A 21,917-nucleotide genomic window follows, 5' to 3' on the forward strand; every position below is an offset into this window, starting at 1 on the left:
ATACCCACCCCACAGATGGGCTGTGTGATGTCTTCCCTGGAAAAGCTAATCTGTCACAGAAATTCCGTTTTATCCCTGAAAAGGAGTGCTTACGCCCCTCTCCCTCCCTTGCTTTTGTCTTAAACACTGAAAAACCTGACTCTTCCTTTTTTTTCCCCCCTCCCATTTGAAAGGCAAGACAATGATTCCATCAAGCTCTGAGGTTTATCACAAGGCTGTTGCCTCCTCCAGACATGGTGTAAGGGGAAGTGCTGGCTTTGTAGTGCAAAGCCTGTGTCTTTAAGGAGCCCTGGCTGGGAGATGCAGTGGAGTTAGCAGATGCCTTTGCCAGGCTATTTCACAGGAATCTAGCATTTGCTGCACCCACAGGCCTGCTCAGCACAGAAACAGACCTCTTGCTTTTAACCATCACTTTGGTACCTGTTCCTCTCGGGCTCTGCTCTGACCAATTCACATTTAGATGTGAAAATGTCCCCCAGGTCCTGCCAGTCAGACAAACCTTTTACATCATATTTCTCAGACACTGGCAAACACACTAAGCCCTTCCTGGGCTTCGGTGTTTGCCCCATAAAGCTGAAGAGATGAGCGACACAGGGCTGGGGTGCAATGGGGGCTGGGATTCTCCTGGGCAGGGTGGGGACCTGCCTCACGTCAATGACCTGGCTTGGCCCTCAGTGGCTGCTGTTGGACCAGACTGTCCTGGTCTGGTGGCACCTCAGCATCACCATGGGGACTGCGGTTGTCTTTTCCCTCAGCTTCTGCTGCCTGGCTGCAGCCTCTGTCCCTGATCACCTAAAAGTTTGAAAACCTCAGTGGGTGGCACAAGACACAGAACGTGAGGGATTTTTCTAATAAGCTGCTGGCTGATTAAAACTGGGGAAGGAAGCCCTTAGGATGGGGGATAGGCCAGTCTGGAGGTCACAAATGCCTCAGCGATCACTGCAGCAAAAGCATCAGTGGCTGCAGAAATCATGTTGGAACCCAGAAGGTGTAAGCAGAACTCAGGAGCAAGTCATCCCTGACAGAGGGAATTTTCCCAAGCAGCTAATGCGTAGGGGAAAAGGTAAATCCTCCACCAGGAGAGCAAATGCAGCGTCCCTCCTGAGGACACCCAACACCCCCATGGCAGGAGCTGGGGTGATTGCATGGATGCAGGGCTGCTCCACATGTCCCCACATGGTATGATGAATAAGGTAGGTGGGGAAGTCTGATTTTAAGGTGACTTAGGAAGACCCCCAGCCCTTCTAGCTTGTTATTCTCAGCTTCTGTTCAAGACATTGGAAGGTGTGGGAATGCTGTTCTTTGTTCCCTGATGGAACTGCTGCTCAGTAAAAATGGAATTCCTACTGGATGCAAAAGCCCAGCTCCCTGAGATTGAAATTCCCAAAAGGCAATAGAAATAGAAACTTTGGCTTCTATTTCCCTACCAAGAGAGAGATTTTTAATTCAGTCATTGATGATTCTGCACCATGGGTTTTTTATGTTTTAATGCTATAAAAGTAACCTTAATCTCTTACACAGCAGAGCAAACAAGAGGAAACAAAGCAGGCAGATGAATTGTTTTGACACTTCTCCTACCAAAATGCACCCTAAACCAGACACCTTCTGTGAAAACACTTTGATTTTGGCAAAACTGCCTTTGCTGCTGGGAACACTGCACCAGCTAAACACTTTTTGACCAGGTCTAACTAGCAGTGTAGAGAGTGGGGCTACAAAGCCTTTTGCAGAATCACTGTGGTGGTGATTCAATGAGATTATTTTTTTTTTCCCCATGGGATAGGCTCTTTGGGGGGTAAAACCACTCTTCAGTGACTAATTACCTATCTGAACAAGGAAAGCCCTGTGGATGAGGGGCTGGAGGTGCAGTAAACTGCCTTTCATAGGTTATTAGCAAAGGGAGGTACTTTGAGAGGTGAAAAAAAGCAAGGAAAAGTTTCACCTGGAAAAATCATCAGCTTTTTTTTGTTGTTCCTTCCATACCACTGAAGAACAGCTGCCCAAAGCTGCTTCTCTCCCCTCCCCTCTCCTTTTTCAAAATGCAAACATGTTCGAAACATGTTCAAAATGCAAACATCTCTCCTCTCTCACCCCAGGGTGCTTCTTGTGCCCTCTCACCCAGGAGCACCCAGACTGGGGGAGCCATGTGTCCCCTCCAGCTCTGTTGTGTCTCATCCACAGGTGGAACCAGCTCCTGCTCTGCTGATCATGGTCAACAAGACCTTAACTTACTGGGGTCCCAGCTTTGAGGAGGATGTGATCAACATCAACGTGGGGGGTCTGAGAAGGCGGCTCAGCTCCAGCGCCCTCTCCAAGTTCCCCGACACGCGCCTGGGCCGCCTGCTCTCCTGCGACTCCGAGGAGTCCATCCTGCAGCTCTGTGATGACTACGACGTGAGCGCCAGGGAGTTCTACTTCGACCGGAACCCTGGCTTCTTCCTCTACGTGCTTCACTTCTACCAGACAGGGAAGCTGCATGTCATGGAGGAGCTCTGTGTCTTCTCCTTCTGCCAGGAGATCGAGTACTGGGGCATCAATGAGTTCTTCCTGGACTCCTGCTGCAGCTACCGCTACCACGAGCGCAAACTGGAGAGCTGGCATCACAACTGGGATGAGGAGAGCGAGGTCAGCAGCGTGGACACGTCCCCTGATGAGATCTCCGACATCAACCACGACCTGCTGCGCTACAGCACGCTGCGCTGCGGCAATGTGCGCAAGCGCCTCTGGCTCACCATGGAGAACCCAGGCTACTCCATCCCCAGCAAGCTCTTCAGCTTCGTGTCCATCAGCGTGGTGCTGGTCTCCATTGCCACCATGTGCATCCACAGCATGCCTGAGTACCAGCAGGTGGATGAGAAGGGCAACGTGCTCGATGAACCCATCCTGCACAAGCTGGAGTATTTCTGCATCTCCTGGTTCACCTTCGAAGTGTCTTCCCGTCTCCTGCTTTCCCCCAACCCCAGGAAGTTCTTCAAGCACCCGCTGAACCTGATTGACATTGTCTCGGTGTTGCCCTTCTACTTCACCCTTGTGGTGGACTTGACCATGGGTAGTGACTCAGAGCTGGGCAACCTGGGCAAGGTTGTGCAGGTGTTTCGGCTCATGAGGATATTCCGGGTGCTGAAGCTGGCTCGGCACTCCACTGGACTGAGGTCTCTGGGGGCCACCTTGAAGGTAACCCGGCTCTCTGTCTCCTTATCTCCTCTTAGTCTCTGGGAGGGAAGACCTTCAGCACAGCTGGGGAATGTGGACATTCCCATTCTCAGTGAGTTGCCAGCTGTGAATGACGTCTGGCAGGCTTGCTTTGGGTGGTGGGCTGGGCTGTGAGTTTGTATGTCTGCTAAAACAACCGAGTGTGAGGAGCACTTGCATGAGTCCTCTTTGCACACACACTCAGAGGAAAGAGCAATCCACCTTGTTTCTTGCAGGCTTTGCTTCGTGCAGAACTGGTGCTTCTAGGTGCTTCCACCCCTTCACCAGCATGGTGTGCAAGGGGTGTTGGAACAGACTCAGCCATGCATAGATGGATGGTGATGTCCCATCAGAAGTGTATCAGAGCCTAGCTGGGTTGAAAGCACCCTGCTGAGCAGGGACTGGGCCAGTCAGCAGCTGCTGGGTGTGCCAGCACCAGAGTGTGTGGCTTGGAGCTGCTCCTGTCCCCAGTCTGGGAGAAGGGGGAACCTCCTGAGGGCATGCTGCCAGCTGCCCAGAGGCCAGTGTCCAAACCTGGGTGATTTCCCATCTAGGGAGATGTAGAGATCCTGGTCGAGCTGAGCGGACACTTGGATGCTCCAGGACAGGATGAGGTTTGGACTGGCACATGGCTAGCAATGGGTGGAGCAGAGCAGCAACAGAAAAGCAAAGGACCTGGGACAACCAGCCCAAGGCAGGGTCCATGCCCCTAGAAGAGACTGAGTGGCCACCAGCTGCAGGGCTGGGGAGAGCTCTCCCCAGGACCATGAGGTCCTCAGGAGGAAGAGATGGATGAAAATATGCTGAGACAGTGAAGGACCAGGAGGTGCTGAGGGGCGATAATCCTGCAGCTTTGGTGAGAGGATGTCCTCATCCCCCATAGTGTGCCCTAAGGCTGTGTTGCTCCAGACTCTGCAGCACCCCCAGCCTCTGTGGACAGACCAAGAGCTGTTGTGACACGAGTCAAAGCACAAAGCTGTCATGAATCCTCACCAAGCTGATGCTGCAGCCCAAACCTCCATTGCTGCACTTCAGCTGTGCATTATGGACCTGCCATGGTACCCTGCATGGCTCTCTGTTCTCCCATACTGTTCCTCCCTCCTCTGTCTCCCTCGTGCTGAGTGCCATGTGCCCAAATCTGGGGAGGGTGAAATTGTCCCCTCACCTCCTTTGTTCACAGAGAAAATCCAGCCTGATGTGGAGGCCAGTTAAACTCAGCCTTTGTCTCTGATTTTTCGTGACCATATCAAGAGAAATCTGAAAAGTCAAACCTAAAGCCTGCCAGGACACAGAGTGACATGTGCTGTCAATGCCCCATCATACACGGACCTCATGCTGGGCATGAGGGGATGGTCACCATGGCAAACCTCTCCTCATGGAACTGTCTCTGGTCCCCACATTGAAACCAGCAGACTGGTTTTAACTCACACAGATATCCTTGTGCTTTTCTCCCCTTCAAACAAATGTGTGCCAAAGAAACAGCCAAAGGAAAGCAATCTTCATCTCAGAGCTTGGAATTCCACTCCAGGGACACTCCACTCCCATTCAGAGCCAGGGCTGCAGCTCTTGGTGCTGCTCCCACCAAAGGACCATGACAAGGATGAAGCAGGCTCAGATGCTGCTGAGGACATCCCATTAGTCATGACAGAGCCAGCAAAGGAAGTCCTGGTGTCAGCAGGACTTGATTGCCAGGGTTGGACCTATTCCCATGAGCCATAGAGAAAAACAACCCTTGAGGGAGTGGCTGGGGATGAGGATGGGCAGAAGGAAAGGTTTTCTGCCAGCTTCTGCTGTGAAGCAGGACCAGTCCAACACTATTCCTGCAAAGCCCACAGAGCATAATGGGGAAAAAACCCTCCTGGCACCCTCAAAGCCTGCTGAAAATAGCTTCCAGGGAGCATTGTTTAAAATGAAGACACCTGAAGTCCCACCTGCATTCAGAATTCTCACCTTGAGAGAGCAATTAGTAAGTGACAGACCTGTGTAACACTGCTTGTGAAACTGAAATGCAACTGTCCATGTGAGAAGGCTCCCTGGGCCTTGCCTGGGCTCCCTTTGAGCCTGAACAACACATTGCAGGAGAGCAGTGACTGACAGGCTCATCTGCATCTCATGAAGCAGCAGACAAGGTCCAGGGAGCCAGCAGCAGACAGGGTCCAGGGAGCCAGCAGCAGCCCAGCTCCAGCCCCTCCGAGCCACTGATTCACCCAGGGAGGTACTGGAAGGTGCTGCTCCCTGGGGACTCCAGAGCTGGCTGGAAATGGGGATGAGCAGACACAGACCTGACACAGCAGCCTTACCTTGTGATTTACTGGGCACAGAAACTACAACTCCTTGTTAATCACAATTTACTTCCTGTTGCAGGAGCACAAGGCAGTGGCAGAGGAGTAGAAGCTGTGGATGTCTGGGAAGCTGGAGTGAGGAACTGCTCTCTGCCACCAAAGTGCCAGCAGAAGGGTTTCTGCCATTTGTGCATCATAAATTCTGTCCAGTTCTCAGGTGGCTTGGGGCCTGACCCAGGGTCTAGTTGAGGACAGGCTTCCTACACACCCCTGCTCCTCCTCCCTGCCCTGTGTGCCATTGACCTGACTGCTGGTGCAGTTTCCTGGGTGTGGGATTGGGGCTGGGCTCCCACTGGCAGTCAAGAGCTGCTAGGCACTGAGTAATTTAGGCATCTGCAGGGTTCTTCAGGAGCTGCCCCTAAGGGGCCTAACACACAACAGTTGGAAGAGCCTGAGCTGCAGGTCCCCAGAGAGCAGATGCATCATCCTCCTGTTGCCACTGTGGGCTGTCTCCATACTGGGCCCCCACACTGGTAGCTCTGGCCAGGCTCAAACCAGGCTCTTCCACTACATTTGTCTTCTACTGTACTGGAGGAAAGGTGTACACCCAGTGTGAAAAGGAGCCCACACATGGTCCATGGCTGTCCCAAGGGCAGGCAGCCCTTCTGCCAGATCAGGAGCTCATGAAGGCTGCTGCTGGGCTCGTTGTTTCCCTAGAGCCTTTTATTATCCAGCATCACCTCTCTCAAGGTGGTCTGCTTGCTAAAATTGCATCTCCACCTGAACCATGGCTCAAACTGCATCTCCAACTGAACCCCAGCTAAGCTGCATCCCATGCAAACCCCAGCTGCAGCTGCCTGCCCCTGGATCAATGATCAGCCTACAACTTTTGAGGATAAATAGCTGCAAAGAGGCGAAAGCCAGTGCCTGAGAATCAGCTGATAGATTTCTGGAGCCTTCCCGGTGCCACAAGTCCTGACCCTGATGGTGAATTAAAGAGACATCAAGTTGCCTGATGTCCCCCTTCACCTTCCCCCTCCAACACATCCCAGGGCCATAATCAATACTCTTTAAAAATGGATAGGGGTTTGGGGCTCTGCTGCTTCCCACCTGGGACACACAAATGTGCTGTTAAGATCCAGGCAGGAACAAGTCCTTGGAGGCCAAGTGATACATCCGTGAAACTTTCTGGCTGTGAGCTGTTTGTCCTTCTGGAGGAGCTCCCTTGGAGATGCTATAAGGCGTTTGCAGCCACAGGCCATGGTGGAGGAGGAGGTTATTTCCCCTCAGTATTACTGGCATTATCTGAGCAGCTTCTGCCAGCAGTCTAAGCAAAATCTTCTTGCTCCCTGCCATGAACTCACCTCTTTTATGTTTCATGTTGACCATGGAATCTCTTTTCCCACATCTTCTGCTGTTTGCTTTGCTCAGATGTTTTGTGTAGTCATTATGATGTCTTCAATAACACGTTCTCTGCCTGCTAGGAGACTGGGGGGAAAAGTCACCATCAGAGCTTTCTGCAAGCTGCAGATCAGTGGCAGAAACATCCAAGAGATTCACTTGTAACAATCCAAAAGCAAGGGGATTAACCATGCTATGTGGGTGGCAGTGGCTTTGGCACTGGTTGTGGTTTGTTTGGCCCTGCAGGGACAAGGGGGTCTGTGGTCCCCTCCCAGTCTGCGAGGCTTTAGGGGCTGGCTGTGGTGGGGGTCCCTGTCCCCACTCCCTGCAGGACTCTTCGCTCAAACCTTGCCAGCTGCAGGGTGGGAGCTGGCTGCCAGCAAGACCAGCACTGACCCAGTTCTGGCCCATGGCAGCTTGGTCCCAGCTTGACCTCTGGCAGTCACCTTCCTGGTGTCAGCCTTGTCCCCCTGCTGCCCACTGCATTTTCCATCCCCCAGGCTCTTGGCACAGGTTTACCCTTTGCTCAAAAATTATGAGTATCCAAAGAAAGATTGCAACAGAAATCATGGAATCACAGAATGGTTTGGGTTGGAAAGGACCCAAAAGATCACCTCATTCTGAGCTCCCTGCCATGGGCAGGGACACCTTCCACTAAAGCAGCTTGTGCAAAGCTCCATCCAACCTGGCTTTGAACACTTCCAGGGAGTGGACATCCACAACCTCTCTGGACAACTTGTCATGTCTTAGTTTGAGACCAGAGGAATGATGGCTTCTTTGCAGAGTGTTGTACATATCTGCCATCAGTCTGTCTCCCCAAGCCCTGCATGTCCACACGGGAGGTTGGGTGTCCTGTGGACCCCGCTTGGACCCTTCAGGCTTGGGCTCATGGAGTCAGGGTGTGCAGCACCCTGTGGGGATGGTGCTAAGACCAGCTCACACTGGATGGATCCCTGGCCTATCCTGATGACCAGGGCTGCTTGCTTTCATGGCAGCTGTGAGGTTTGCTTCAAGTCTCCCATGGAGGAGCAGAAAAACCTGAAAGGAAATGTTTTTCTTTCAGAAACAGTTGTTTCTGCAAGAAAACTCTCTGCTACATGTGGACAAAGGGCTCAATGAATGCTGAGACTGTAAATGGTGATGGGGTATAGGAGGGATCAGATCCCTGGGGCTCTGGTTTTGGACTCAGAGCTGAGTCTACAGCAGAGACACGTGTCCTCCTGCCAACACAACACCAGAGTCAAGGGAAGATACAAATCTCTTCACTTAGAGGCTATTAGGTGGTTTCTGAGGACTTGCCAAGATAAAAGGAAAATGTTTGGAACATTATTAGCTGGGATCAGAGCGAGGGCTGGAGGCAGAGAATGAACCTCTGCCCGGGAATCCTGGCTAGAAACACAGTGTCCTCCTTTCTGCCTGGCACTGCCTTCTCCTCATGGGCTGGTGGAGGGCAGTGGGGTGGCTGTGGGTACTAAGGCTGATTTCCCGGGGTGGGTCACTCATGCACCCTGCAACCAGTCTCAGCCCAGCCCTGCAGCAGGACATCCCCCAGCAGAGGTGGAGAGAAGCAGTGAGATCCTGATGGAGGTGTGTGGGGACCCTGTGTGCAGGGCTGCACTCACACTGTGGCAATCCCAGGGGGATGGGTGGAGTGTCCCTGCTGACCTCTGCTCTGCTTTGCCTTCCAGCACAGCTACCGGGAAGTGGGGATCCTGCTGCTCTACCTGGCCGTGGGGGTCTCTGTCTTCTCTGGTGTGGCCTACACTGCTGAGAAGGAGGAAGATGTTGGCTTTGACACCATCCCGGCGTGCTGGTGGTGGGGCACGGTCAGCATGACCACAGTGGGCTATGGTGATGTGGTGCCTGTCACCGTGGCAGGCAAGTTGGCAGCCTCAGGCTGCATCCTGGGGGGCATCCTGGTCGTGGCACTGCCCATCACCATCATCTTCAACAAGTTCTCCCACTTCTACCGCAAGCAGAAGGCGCTGGAGGCAGCTGTGAGGAACAGTGGGAAGAGAACCCCTGAGGATGTGGAGAGCACCTGCAGCCAGGACCGAGACTCAGAGGCTCTGAGCGAGACCTCCCTGGGCAGAGGCAGCCCTGACCGCCGCGGTCTGACCCCCAGTGCTCACCTCACACCATGACCCCATTGCACACGTGGGACTCACGTTCTCACTGAGGGCAACAGGACACGGTGGAGGAGCCAGGCTCTCCCTGTCTCACACAGCACCTGGCATCAATCCCCCAGTGAAGGACAGAAGGGTTTGGAGGAGATGCCCGGTGGGTGCCAGCTGCTTCCAGCCCCCAGGAAGCAGCGTCTGGGTCTTCTTGGATGTGTCTCAGCCTTCACCCAGCCATGGTGGCCCTGCCCCTCTGTGGCTGTGAACAGAGGCTGTGGCACTGGGTGTACCCCTGCAGAAAGGCAGTGAAACAAAAAGAAATGCAGGTGACCCCTGGCCAGGCCCTGCCCTGGCTGTGTGGAGGGGACTTTCCTCTGCTCTGAGGTTCTGTGTTGTCCAGGATGAGATTGAATAGCTTGAGGGTGAGGCAGCCCCTGATCAGGCTGGCTGCCCTTGCAGGTTCTGTGCCAGGTTGGTATCAACTCCAGCTCCAACCTTATCCTACCCACAGCTGGAAACAGCCTCCAAAGGCTCAGCTGCCCCACCAGTTGTGGGGGGAAAGGAGGTTGGAAATGATTCTGTATGGGAGGTGGTATCCAGTGCAGGGTGAGTCCCACTGTCCCCAGCCCCTGCAGTGGGATCAACTGGAACTCACCTTTCGCTGCAGATGGATTTTAACTGTTGTCCTGCACTGGCATTACCTAGAGCCCCCAGGGATCTGGAGCTGTGCTGGGAGCTTGGCACAGCTGGGAACACTATCTATGAAGTGGGGACATCAGGCTGGGATGATCAGGCTAAGGGATGCTGTCCTCTGAGGAAGGAGCAGCAAGGGGGGGATGAGGCTTGGGGAGGACTCAGGGTCCACCCCCGGGGGGCTCTTCCCCAAAGCCCTTTGCTCCGTGGGGCATTTGAGAGCAGCTGCTCTCTGTTTCTGCTGGTACCAAGAGTCCTGGGCAGAGAGGGAAGAGAGTCCCTGCAAAAGGCCACCAGGGAGCAGACGTGGGGGGACGATTCTGGGCATGGAGAAGCTGTCTCTGCCATTACTGTATGCCTGTGATTCTCACTGTAGGAACAGCTGCCAGGCAGGGGCTGTGGCAGCTCTCAGTGGGGTACAGTTGACCAAAACCAGCTGGGTTTGAGCTGGTCCCCATCACAACTTCCACAACTGCTGCCTCATCCCTCCTTGCCTTGGGGCCAGGCTGTAGGGAGGGACTGACACTGCCCCAGGCATCCCCTCTGTGCCTGCAGGGAGCTGAGCTCCTGGGTACCAACACACCCCTCTTCCCTTGCAGGGAGGAAGCAGCCCCATGTCCTCAGCACAGCTGGGACAAGAGGATCTTACACTACTCATCTCTGCCACCTCTGAGTGCCTCAGAGCTGTGGCCAGGGAGGTGTGACCAGAGCTTCCAGCCCCTTTCCTGCCTGGATCCCCCACCCAGCTGAGCATGTTCAGGACTGCTTCCAGCACAGCATTAACCCCCTGCAGAGTCTTACCTTGTCCTCCTCCATTCTCTATGGCAGTTGTGCAGCTCCTTCATGCAGAGGAATACACCCTGCAATGCACAATCCAAGCAGCAGAAATGTGCCCCCTGCAATCACTGAATCAGCTCAAAAATCTGTTGATGGCTGCAGGATGGCTTCAGGCACCTGGATCTTGATGTTTGCCACCAGTTGTCCTGGATGGCTTTCAGCACAGCTGCAGCTGCCAGTGCTGGCTCTGCCTGTGGTGATCCTGGGGAAGAAAAGACAGGTCCAGCCTTTCTGAAGCCCAGTGGGACTTGGGGAGAGGTCCCCAAGGAATAGTGCTGTGGGATGGGGGGGGGGGGGAGGGGGTGCTCATGCTCCTGGCATGATCAAGTCTTCCAGTACTGATAGTTTGTGCTTTGCTCCGTGCTCAGGCTCACTGTGAGCTGGGAGCAGTGAGCTCCATCCCCTGCTCCGACCAGCGCCCGCTGCACTGTTACTTGAATGAAAGGGAGGAGTTCCCCCTTCTGTCCATAAATATTCCAGTAGCAAGATGTATTAAAATGTGAAGCCTGAATTACATGTACTAAGGAAAAGGCATTATGCAAATAATTAAAAGAGCATGTAAATTAGTTTTCTATCTATGCATGGGATGCATACTGTATATTTTATTAAAGACTGAAGTGGACCTGCTCTGGAGGCTGCTCTTGTGTTCTTGTGCTCCTGCAGTGCTTCAGCTGAGCTGGGGTGGGGTCAGGGGGGTATAAGCAGCCCCCAGGGAACAGGAGTAACTCCTGGAGTAACTGCAGGTCATAGAATTGAATTGTTTGGGTTGGAAAAGGCCAGTAAGATCATCGAGTCCAACCATTAACTCAGCACTTCCAGGTCACCACTAAACCATGTCCCTCAGCACCACAACTACATGGCTTTAAATCCCTCCAGGGATGAGGACTCCACCACTGCCATGGGCAGCCTCTACCAGGGCTTGACAACCATTTTGGGGAAGAAATATCTCCTAAACCTCTCCAGTGGAACTTAAAGCCATTTCATCCTATTCCTTGTTACTTGGGAGAAGAGACCAACCCTCACCTGGCTCCAGGCTCCTTTCAGGGAGTTGTGGAGAGCCAGAAGGTCTCCCCCCTCAGCCTCCTTTTCTCCAGGCTAAACAACCCCAGGTCCCTCAGCTGCTCCTCCCCAGCCCTGTTCTCCAGACCCTTCCCCACCTTTGTTGCCCTTCTCTGGACCTGCTCCAGCCCCTCAATGTCCTTCGTGGAGTGAGGGGCCCAAAACTGAACCCAGGATTCAAGGTGTGGCCTCACCAGTGCTGAGTACAAGGGGACAATCAGTGCCTTGGTCCTGCTGGCCACAAACTATTGCTGGTCCAGGCCAGGATGGTGTTGTCCTTCTTGGCCACCTGGGCACATGTTGTCTCATTGTCAGTTTGCTGTCAACTAACACTCCCAGGTCCTTTTCTGCCAGACAGTTTTCCAGCATCATCCAAGCTGGAGCATTTCGGATCCCTGCTCACTGCAGGGGGGTTGGACCTTTGGAGGTTCCTTCCAACCCAGTGCATTCTATGATTCTACATCATGTATGCATGTTCCCTTGATAGCTTCCCAGCCATCTTACTCTCAGTTGTGCTGTTAGATTGGGCAGAGGATCAGTGTCTGGGATGAGGAGGGGATAGAACCCACTGCAGCTCTGGAGCCCCAAAAGGAGCTGGTCCATCTGCCTGACAGCTGCCTTCATCCCTGCTGCTTCCATTAGTTCCAAGTATTAAATCCAGGAGGGCTGAAGCCCACCCAAACAAATTCAGGCCAGCTTGTGCAAGCTAACAGCTGCTTGAATACCACAGCTGTGCTTAAATCCCACCTTCAGCATGGAGAATGTCCCCTTGGCTTTAGTGGTCCTAATCACACCCAGCATCTGCTGCTTTCCTTGCAAAGTTCATCCAGTCCAACTCTCATGTAGTCAGCAGGGACATCTGCAACTAGAACAGGTTGCTCAGTGCCCCAAACAACTTGACCTGGAATGGTTCCAGGCTGGGGCATCTACCAGCTCTCTGGGCAACCTGGGCCAGGGTCTCACCATCCCTATTGCAAAAAAATTCTTTCTTCTATCTTAGCAGCAGCAGATGACAGCTATCATTAATGAAGCTACATTACCACAGGCTGCCACTGGCCAGCACTGCTTGTAGACTTTGAGTTCAGTAGCTCCTTGGGAGGTCTAGAAGAGCCCTAAGGATAGCACTGCACAGCAGTGGGCTGCCTAAGGAAATGCCTTTGCAGCTGCAGAGGGTTGTAAGCCCCCAGGCAGCAGCTGAGCACACAAAGAGCAGCACCCTTGGCCGAGCTGGGAAGCCCAGCATGAATATTCCTCCCAGGGAGGAGGTATCCCACCAGTGTCCAGCTACTTCAAGAAGCAGGGGATGCTCTTCGGGAGTTGACTTCGCTGTGTTTCAAGGAGAGCTTTGTGCTCTGATTCTGCTTAGGCTTTGTCTTGAAAGGCTGAACTAGCTCCTCATGCTGGAAATGGCCTGATGCTGTGGAATGAGGAGGCATCTCTGGGCTGCTGGTCTGCAGGGCTGGCTTGGGAGGAGAAGCCTTCCTGCTGCTCTGCCTGTGTCAAGTGCATTCTTCTAAATGTGACAGGAGGGTAGGGTTAAAAATAGAGTTCAGTCTTTATTCCTCTTATTGAAGAGTTTTTCCATTTCAAAAAACGAAATCCACCTGCTGCTAATCTTCTCCAAAAGCTCCCCTAACTTGGGGTGAAAAGCAAGGCAGACCCCCTGTGGAGGGGCTGCTCTTACAGAGCTCCAGGCTTGGGTTTGGGAAAGCCACAAAAGACACTTTCTCTTTTTAGCCTCCTGCTCTCTGTGAAGACATCAGGATTTGCGTGGCCATGAGTAACTGCACCAGGCAAATCCTCCCACTGCTGTGCAGGCAGAGCTAGCAGAGCTTGTGTTCTGCAGAGCAGGGAAGAGATGGGTGCAGGAAGGTGCCCAGCACCAGAGGAGTGGGTGAGGACAGCCCACATGCACGTTAGCAAGGCACTGCTGCACACAACAGGCTGCCAGGACTGGGCTGACTATTGCTAAGGCAAGGAGGAAATTCCTGCTCTTCTGCTAATCCCTACTCAGTTTTCCTGAGGGTGACTGCATTTCCATTTGGTAGGGTGTGGAAATCAATTGAATACTTTATCAGGTTCTATTTCTACAACAAGCTGCTCTCCACGCTCGCATAATGATCGATGAAAGAGCAACTCGTTTGCCTCCAGAAAATGGTGATTCAGGAGTGACCTTATTAAGCTATTTCATGCAGCTGAGAATTAGGCAACTCTGCTCAAAGAGACAAAGTAAATTTCATTATGTTTAAATTTCATTCTGTTTAAAACTTGTTTTTCCTTTGCCACCTTTCAGATGCATGACTACCCTGAGCTTGTGCACTCGGATGGTGACTGGAAAACTGGTAGATTTCAAAGGGCTTGCACTGTAGGAAGGGAAGACTCCTTGCTGGCAGTGTTTCTGGGATGTCTCCTGGCTCATGGGCTCCTACAGCCCTGCTGATCTCAGCAGAGTTCAGGGATCAGACAGCAGAGCTGACTGCTTGAGCATGTATGTGTTAAATCAATGTCACTTGTAGTTCCTTATTTGCTGAGCTGTGCATGGGGACTAGCAAACAGTGCTGTAACTCACTTCTTTTCAAATAGCTATGCTAGAACACTTTCTCCTGGTACTAAGAAAGCCTCAAGGGCTGCATATGCTCATGGGTTTACTCCAGCCTTTACCTGAACCACAGCTATTAACTCTGTTGAAGGAAGTGTGAACTCAAGGCTTTAGTTCTAACCACTTAAGATAGCTAAACAAATAGCCTCAAAGGTGTGGAATTAAGGTAACCAAAAACACCCAGAGAGGTCACAGAACTACAAGAAAACCACAGGCCAGGGGTGCAGAGAATCACAGTACCAGTGGTGGATGTTCACAGTCAGACACTGAATCTGGTGAGACGAGCAGAGAGGAAAAACTGCCCTGCACCTCATTTTCCAGACCACCCCCATTATGGTCAGTGAGTGATGGTCCAGAGCTTGGGAGCCTCTTGGGTCTGGGGGAAGACTACCCTACAGCTCAGCTGTCCACTGATGGTGCAGAAGCAGGTCTGCAAATACCTGCTGTGCTGCTGCGATCACTTTGGATGGGATTCAGGGACTCCGGGCTCCCTCCACTTCCAGCTCTGCATTCATTTTAACAGCAACATCCTAGAGGGGAGCAGAAAAGACTGTGCCTCATAGGTGGAACTGAATTGTTTTAAAGTCTTTAATCAAATTGGCCATCTTCCTGGACTCTTAAATTAAAGGACAATTAAGTCACTTTCAGACTGGAAAGAGCTGATGAGTGTTTCCTGATTTGACTGTTTAAAATTTTGCCAGTGATTAATGCAATGAAAAATTGTCATCTCTCAAGGCAGGGCTGTCAGCCAACACTCAAAGCATTTATCTAAAGCACATGCTCAGGCCTGTGGACTGGAGCAAATGGGACAAAATGAGGGTGTAGGAAAGAGTAGCTGGGCATCAAGGATGCTGGCAGAGCAATACCTCTACCTTAATGCTGACAATTGTTACAGGACAAGAAAAACTGCTGGTGCTATGGGCTTTGTGGAAAGCTCATTTTTCCCCCACAGGGGAGAAAATCCTGGCTAAACATCAGCCCCAGCTCCTGCCAGTGTTGATTTTGATAGTTACATGCAATTAACTACAACTCTCTCTACGAATACCTGAAAGTAGGTTGTAGTGAGGCGAGGGTTGGTCTCTTGTTCTGCCAAGCAACCAGCAACAGGATGAGACGAACAGGCTGCCCAGGGAGGTGGTAGAGTCACCATCCCTGCAGGTGTTTAAAAAATGTGTGGAAATAGCACTTTGGGATATGGGTTTAGTGGCCATGGTGGTGTTAGGTTGACAGTTGGACTTGACAATCTTAGAAGGCTTTTCCAACCTTAATGATTCTATGATTTGATGCTGAATACTGGTATGCCATGCCCCCAGCATGCAGGCACTGCATGTGAACAGTACAGCTCAGCTGAACTGGGAGTGCTGCACTGGGGGTGCAGCCCTGCCCTCATGCTGGGGCTCCACAAGATCCTCGTATTGTCTCTGAGAACAGGCAAGAGCTCCAGGCTTCCCCCATTACTAGAAATGCCTGCAGTCTGTCTCCCTTTGATTCTCACGCTCCTTCCTAACATTTAAAAGCTCAGATCTATTTTGTTTCTTCCGGGACTGCTAACCAAAGCTGACTGCTGAATGAATTCTGTCTCTGCTCCAGTTAGTCATCCCTTCAGGACAGATTTAGTAACTGCTCAGGGAACCCACAGAGAAGCCAACAGTTCACCATGGAAGGCAGCACCCACTCACTGTCAGCCTCATCTTTTTCAGAGCTAGAAAGCTGAAAGTGCAGCAAGCCAGCCAGAACGGGGCCAGCCAGCCTCCAGCCTCACCTGGAGTGCAGGGAGGTGAATACATTGATGGCTACCCAGGCCCAAACGTGGCTGCAGTGTGAAGAGCAGAGGCAGCAAGTACCTACAGCAGAGCTCGCCCTTCCCGTCTGCCACAGCACCCCTTGGGGCGAAGGAACCTCCTCTGCACCGCAGCTCCAGGCTGTCCATGCTCCTGCTGTGAGGAAACACCAGAGCATCTTCCATGCATCCTTCTGAGCTGCACGGAGCTAGCAGCACACAGACCTTGCTCCTTGATGTGCAGAACAAGCTGTGTTTGAAGGCTAAAGAACTGCCTGTTTACAAACATGCCTCTGCCACCTCTACTGCTGGTGTTTACTCAAGCTTGTGTGCGGCGCAAAATCCTGCACAACATCGGCTGGCTGGAGGCAGGTCAGGTTACAACTTGTCCTGATAAGCACTAACACACACCAGGGTGTTCTAATGCAGAAATATGAGTCACAACACTGACACTTTCAGGGAAGGACAGTTTATTTGTCCCTTTGAACGAATAAGGCAAGGTATTTGAGAAAGATCAACCAAAATCTCCTGTATCAAACTCAGAGGAACGCAATACAAGTTACTATTTCATACATATACAAACTAAGGACCCAACACTATTATATACAAACAGCCAGATCTTACAAAATAGCATTTCAAGTCAGCACTTTATGCCAGTGTTGCTAATTTCTTTGTTACCAAAAAAAGTTAAAGCTACAAACTTCACATTTTTAAGTCACACGTGACTGACATAACATCAGTATGTCTGGGTTTTAGAAGCAAAGATGATGGTTTGTCCAGAACACCTTCAGCAATGCAGATAGACCCAAGGAGCCCACAAATGCAGCTTCACAATTAAACAAACTTTTCCCTTAAAACTGTGTCAGAACAGCTTTCCCTTATGGTTTTAGCCTTGGTTTCACTCTGGAGGGACTCCCAGAAGTGAGGAGGTTATTGTGCTCCCAGACATTCTACAAAGGGACCAAAAAGGGAATTATTTTCTCTAATAGATTGAAAAACTCAGTGAAGGAGAAAATAATTCCTCTGCATTAGAGCTCCAAGTGTGAGAAACATCCTCAAGTCTCTGCCACTGCAAGCATTTAAGAAAGGTTCAAAGACAGCTAAGCCATTGGACCAGTTTTACCTTTTGGTTCATTTGCTGTACTTTAAGACAATCAGATTAGCAAAGAAGAGGATTTCAAGAGTGCTTACATTCAGTTACAGCAGTCACAGGTTGCATATTCTGTAATAGACACCACTCTGTGGTGTTTCACCTAAAACTTGGGTTTCTAATGCCCTCCAATCACTAGAAAATTAACTACACAGTGCAGAGGCGAAATTTGCTCAGTCCACACCACACACAAGCAGTGCACGATTTACCATGGCACATATCCACATCTCTGTCACACCAGAGGAGCTAGGCCAGATCCATCCCAGATCCAACATTTGACCGGAGAACTCATTCCTAAGTAGGGGGAGTTTCTTTGATGCAAAGGATGCTCGTGAATATTGCTCATAATAAACACATTTAGTGCAAAACGTATTGCACAGATTGCAGATGGGCACTGCATGAACCCTGGTGTTCACTCAGCACTTCACTAGACCTCATTAGAGAGTCCAAACTAAGGGATTTTAATTCAAGGACAGTGGTAAAGCCTTTAATTACTCAGTTTTCCCAATTTAAAACTTTCCCAATACTTGAGACTACCTTAACAGCTGCTTATCTCAGGTCAAACTCTTACTTCAGCACCCCAGGGACAGTGCTCACCATCTCCCTTTCCCTAGGGACAGCTGGTGTGTTCGATCTCCCAACAGTGGTACTCACATTGTGCATCAAACTGAGATGAAGTGACGCAACCAGATCTGCCGAGGGGTAAAAATGGCTTGGTTCCTTTCACAGCAATGGAGCACATCTGCTAGCAGCAGCCAAGAGCCTGCTCCAAGGAGAAATGAAAGCCTATGGAGGCGTGAAATGAACACCTCTCTAGCAGCACTGGATTCAGGAGACACTGCTATTTAGTTTAATTATCCGGGTGGTGTACCAAGGCCTGTTTCAGAAGAATGAGATGAAACTGGTCCCTCCACCAGAGCGAAGCAGAAATAAATTGGTAGAAATACTTGCTGTATCCAAACCCTTCATCATGTGCCAGATACTCCCAGACTACACACCTCTGCTGTTACAGCCCAGTGGGCAGAGGCATCGCTCTCTGCCCTGCACTAGGCTCTCTGCTGCTTCTGTTTTATCCTCCACTCTACAGGTGTGAGTGAATTGCACCATCCTTACGGCGATTGTACACGCTGGGGCTTTTCCGCTGATTGAGCTGTCGTGGACAGGAAATGTAAAGGAAGAACACAAGAGGATCCAGAGGAACTGGAATTGAGGAGACTGAATCTCTCCAGACATCAGCAATTGTCTTCTCAACCAAATCAGCTCTGCCTTTGCCACCCCCCCTGCCATAAATGCATGTCTTTGTTAATTCATCCAAGTCTTTACTTTCAGTCCAACTTTTCAGACGTGCTTAAACCTTGCGGCACTCTGAAGGATTGTGAAATTAAGTCCTCATTCAAGCATCTACAGACCTAAAACTGAAATGAAACCTACAAAACATTTCACAAAATGTGGAGATTAAGACCTCTCAGACACAGTAGAAGTACCTAATTCCTGAGAGAGGTTCACACATGTTCCATCCATTCGAATACTGTTTCCTTTTCCCAGCACTCCACTGTCAACAGGGTCTCCCTGAAGGACATTTCCAAACAGACAACCAACAGATCACTTCCAACAGATCACCAACTGGATTTAGGTTTTAAGTCAGCGTGGATTTTAAATTACAGAATGTAATTTCTGATGGAGGCACAACATGTTTTATCTACTCATAGTGATTCAGAAAGTATGCAGAAAGGGGACAAAACTGAGGTCTTCGAGAAACCACACTTGCTTAAAGCACACAGTGTAAGGCATGGGGCTTATTACAGGCTTTGTGAAAAATGAGATTTAAGTTTCTTTTGAAAGGCTGGAACAGTTTGTACACGTTTTCACCTGCTCTCTTAGCAGTACCTTAACAGTTAACAGCTTGAAACTAAGTCTGTGCATTCACCAAAAAAAGCCAAAAGCAAATCCCACAGGAGATGCAGATGTTAAATACCACTCTGCGTATGGACTCCACCCAAAATGGACTGCTGCAAGTGCAGCTGAAAAGAGAGCAAGCCAGGTTTCATTACCCTACTCCTGCCTGTTCCTTTGATTGAAAAACAATTCCCTTAAACCCAGTAACAAAACTCCTTTAAATACACCTCTAGCCTTAGAAGATACCATCAGGACTTTCCACTTGCTGGCATTCCTGAGTTCACAAAGGTGCTATGGAAAAATAAATGAGCAGAAGTATTGCCCTCTATTTTGCTAGCGTATTTCAATAGAAATCAATCTGTTTATAGTAGTCATAGAAGCCAGGAGCTGATCGTTTGAGGATGGAAGAAGGTTCTACCCATGGCTCAGAAGTTCTGCTGCCGCCGCTTCTTGGCCTCAATGGCATCGAGGATCGGCTGCCGCTTTGACTGGTACTTCTGGCGGATCTCTTCAATCTCCTGCTCCATCATGGGGTCCAGGGCTGAAAGCCTCCTCTGAAGCTCCTCGACACTCCAAGTCTTTAGCTATCAGGGTGACAAAAGAAGAACAGGCATTGGCATCAGTACAGCTACCATCTACAGGAACTTTGCTGCCCTTCAGTCTTCGACTAGGAGAAGGTAGAAGAGTTCTGCTCCAGACTGCTGCTGTCAAGGAGACTGGCACCAGCCTGAAGGCACAGGGCTGCTTTGCTGGTTTTACAGTTACTTGAGTGCTGTTTAGTGGCAGCATGAACACACAAAACAACCAGTGAAATGTTTCTCCTGTTGACTTTCTAATGCTTCGTTTTGCAGGCTTAGAGCAGAAATCCTGCACTGAGATGGAACAGAAGCAAAGTTCTCTCTCCCTTCCCTTTGCTTGCAACTTCTTAAGTGACAAAAGGAGACAGAACAGAGAGGAAAAAAAATCATTGCTAATAGCAGCATTTGAAAAGTGAGTATTGAGGTACAATCAGGTTGCACTTGAATCATGGTGAGGAATTCAGACTCTGCTGAGCCAGAGACCCCAGAACACACACCTCAGGTCACTTTGGCTCAGCCTCGTGCTGCTATCATTTGCAAGTACAATTTGTATCTCAGTGTACACGTGAGGATGTCAGGTGAGTCAGGACAAGCTCTCCTTCCCTGAAGTCCCTCTCTGCCTGCCCTTTGTTTAACTGGTTCTCTTGGGTGTGCCAGCTTGTTGAGAACGGGCACAGAAAAGTTTCATTCCATGGTTAGAGATGCCAAGTGTGGCCTGGGACGGTCTAGTCTGTCCATAGCTATATGGACATAGCTTTGTGTAATATTCTACAATCATAACCTGTGGAACAGACAAGATTTTAGGATAGCATTAAAAAATATGGACACTGAAAGAACTTCAAATCTTCACTTAAATACCAGTCCTTTTCCCAACCAAGACCAAGATACTGCCAGCAAGACAGCAAGCAGAATGGGGATGACTATTTGCAGCAGCTGTTTTCAGTGACCAACTGCTGTGGATGCTAAGAACATGCAAAATAATTTGGGCTTTTGTGAACATTTGTGAACAGTGAAGCATCAGTTTTCAGACACTCAGCAAATGTCGTAACTGAGCGACTTAGCTTCACATCACTGAAACACTGAAAGTGATGCTGCTGTCCTGATTTAGCTGCTCATCAGCCAGCTACTGTGGTTGCTCTTCAAGCCATTTATGAACCAAAACACAGAGTGAGACACTTGCTGCCTATTATCAACAATAGAATCATTACCTGCTTGCATCAGTCCTTAAAACATACGTAAATGCTAAAGCAGGGAAATCCTGATCCTTCCTCCTGAGCTGGAAGAGACACCAGTCCCCAAATCACATTGTCATCTGCTAGCTGATTCCTCACATGCTCTTTTAAAATCTTTTAGCACATTCAGCTACATAAGATGTTTCCTAGTTGCAGCTACAGGATGATGAATCCACTTTAATAATCCAGGCACACATGAAACAAAACCTTTCTTGCAAGGGTACACAGGCTTTCGGCCTCTCCAATCAGGCAACTGTTCATTAGCAAGACAAAGCACTTCCTGCACAGAGATATACATTATTTATATGCATTAATGCAACTGCACCAGACAGCAGTTTAACTTGATGCATGGCACCAGTTGCCTTTTCACACTAATTTATTATGGATTAGGTAATCATTTAACATTCCCCTTCCTCACAGTCCAGGGAATTGAACAGTCAAATAAAAATGCAAAGAAAAAAATAGGAAAAAAAAAAAAGGGAAGGAAATATTAATTCAAGTACTGAGCACAAAGATTAAGCAGTTACATCAGAGCAAATGCCTGTCAGCTCTCCCAGGGTGACCAATGCCAGACTGTTCAAAGAGAGTTTAGGAACAAATCTAGAACACTTTGCTCATGGCTTAAGCCAACTATTGGATGCCAGAAATGGCCCCAGGGCTGAAACCCTCAATGGATGTCCTTGCAGCCTTCTTCACCATCCTCCCAAAGTGCTGGGAGCTGCTTACAGCCAGACACAAAGTGCCAGCGTTGGTGGACCTGGAGGCAGAGCAGATTTACAGCGATGGTCTCTCCAGACCCCAAGAATGTGGTAGAAAGAAGAAAAAATTGCCCTATTAATGTCCTTGAACGTGATCTAGCATCATGGGACACCCTCTGTGGATACCAACATACAAAGTCTTTCTGCTAACAGTAAGCAAGGGATGCAGTGGCTCTGACAACTGCAGGGACTGTGTGTCTGCCATGACAGATGGCTAACAGGATGGAAGACACAGTGCAGCTATACCTAGAGTGGGCAAAAGCCCATAGATCCATATTAACATGAGCTAATTGGGAAGTGGGCTACCTGCACAGATGTGTGGTGTGGAACAAAGCAGATACTG

At 50.2% G+C, this 21,917-nt stretch overlaps 2 protein-coding genes across 2 annotated transcripts in view; one reads left to right on the forward strand and one right to left on the reverse strand.

Annotated features, from left to right (window-relative positions):
* Positions 1-2,205: 2,205 nt before the first annotated feature.
* On the forward strand, positions 2,206-9,016 carry LOC128975144 (potassium voltage-gated channel subfamily S member 1-like). The gene is made up of 2 exons (XM_054391945.1): positions 2,206-3,171; positions 8,561-9,016. The coding sequence occupies exons 1-2, from the start codon at positions 2,206-2,208 to the stop codon at positions 9,014-9,016; spliced, it is 1,422 nt and encodes a 473-aa protein (XP_054247920.1).
* Positions 9,017-19,373: 10,357 nt separating this feature from the next.
* The window catches only part of STK4 (serine/threonine kinase 4), a 46,860-nt gene continuing 44,316 nt past the window's right edge, over positions 19,374-21,917 (reverse strand). Inside the window, exon 11 of the mRNA XM_054391795.1 lies at positions 19,374-19,590. Coding sequence (XP_054247770.1) covers positions 19,432-19,590 — 159 coding nt within the window. The 3' untranslated portion in view covers positions 19,374-19,431. The remainder of the gene's footprint in view (positions 19,591-21,917) is intronic.

Source organism: Indicator indicator, chromosome 24, assembly GCF_027791375.1.
Source record: "Indicator indicator isolate 239-I01 chromosome 24, UM_Iind_1.1, whole genome shotgun sequence".
Taxonomy (NCBI): Eukaryota; Metazoa; Chordata; class Aves; order Piciformes; family Indicatoridae; genus Indicator; species Indicator indicator.

Coding starts and splice junctions, on each gene's coding strand:
- LOC128975144 (XM_054391945.1), top strand. CDS start 2,206: ATGGTCAACAAGACCTTAACTTACTGGGGTCCCAGCTTTGAGGAGGAT. Junction 3,172..8,560: donor CTCTGGGGGCCACCTTGAAG/GTAACCCGGCTC, acceptor TTTGCCTTCCAG/CACAGCTACCGGGAAGTGGG.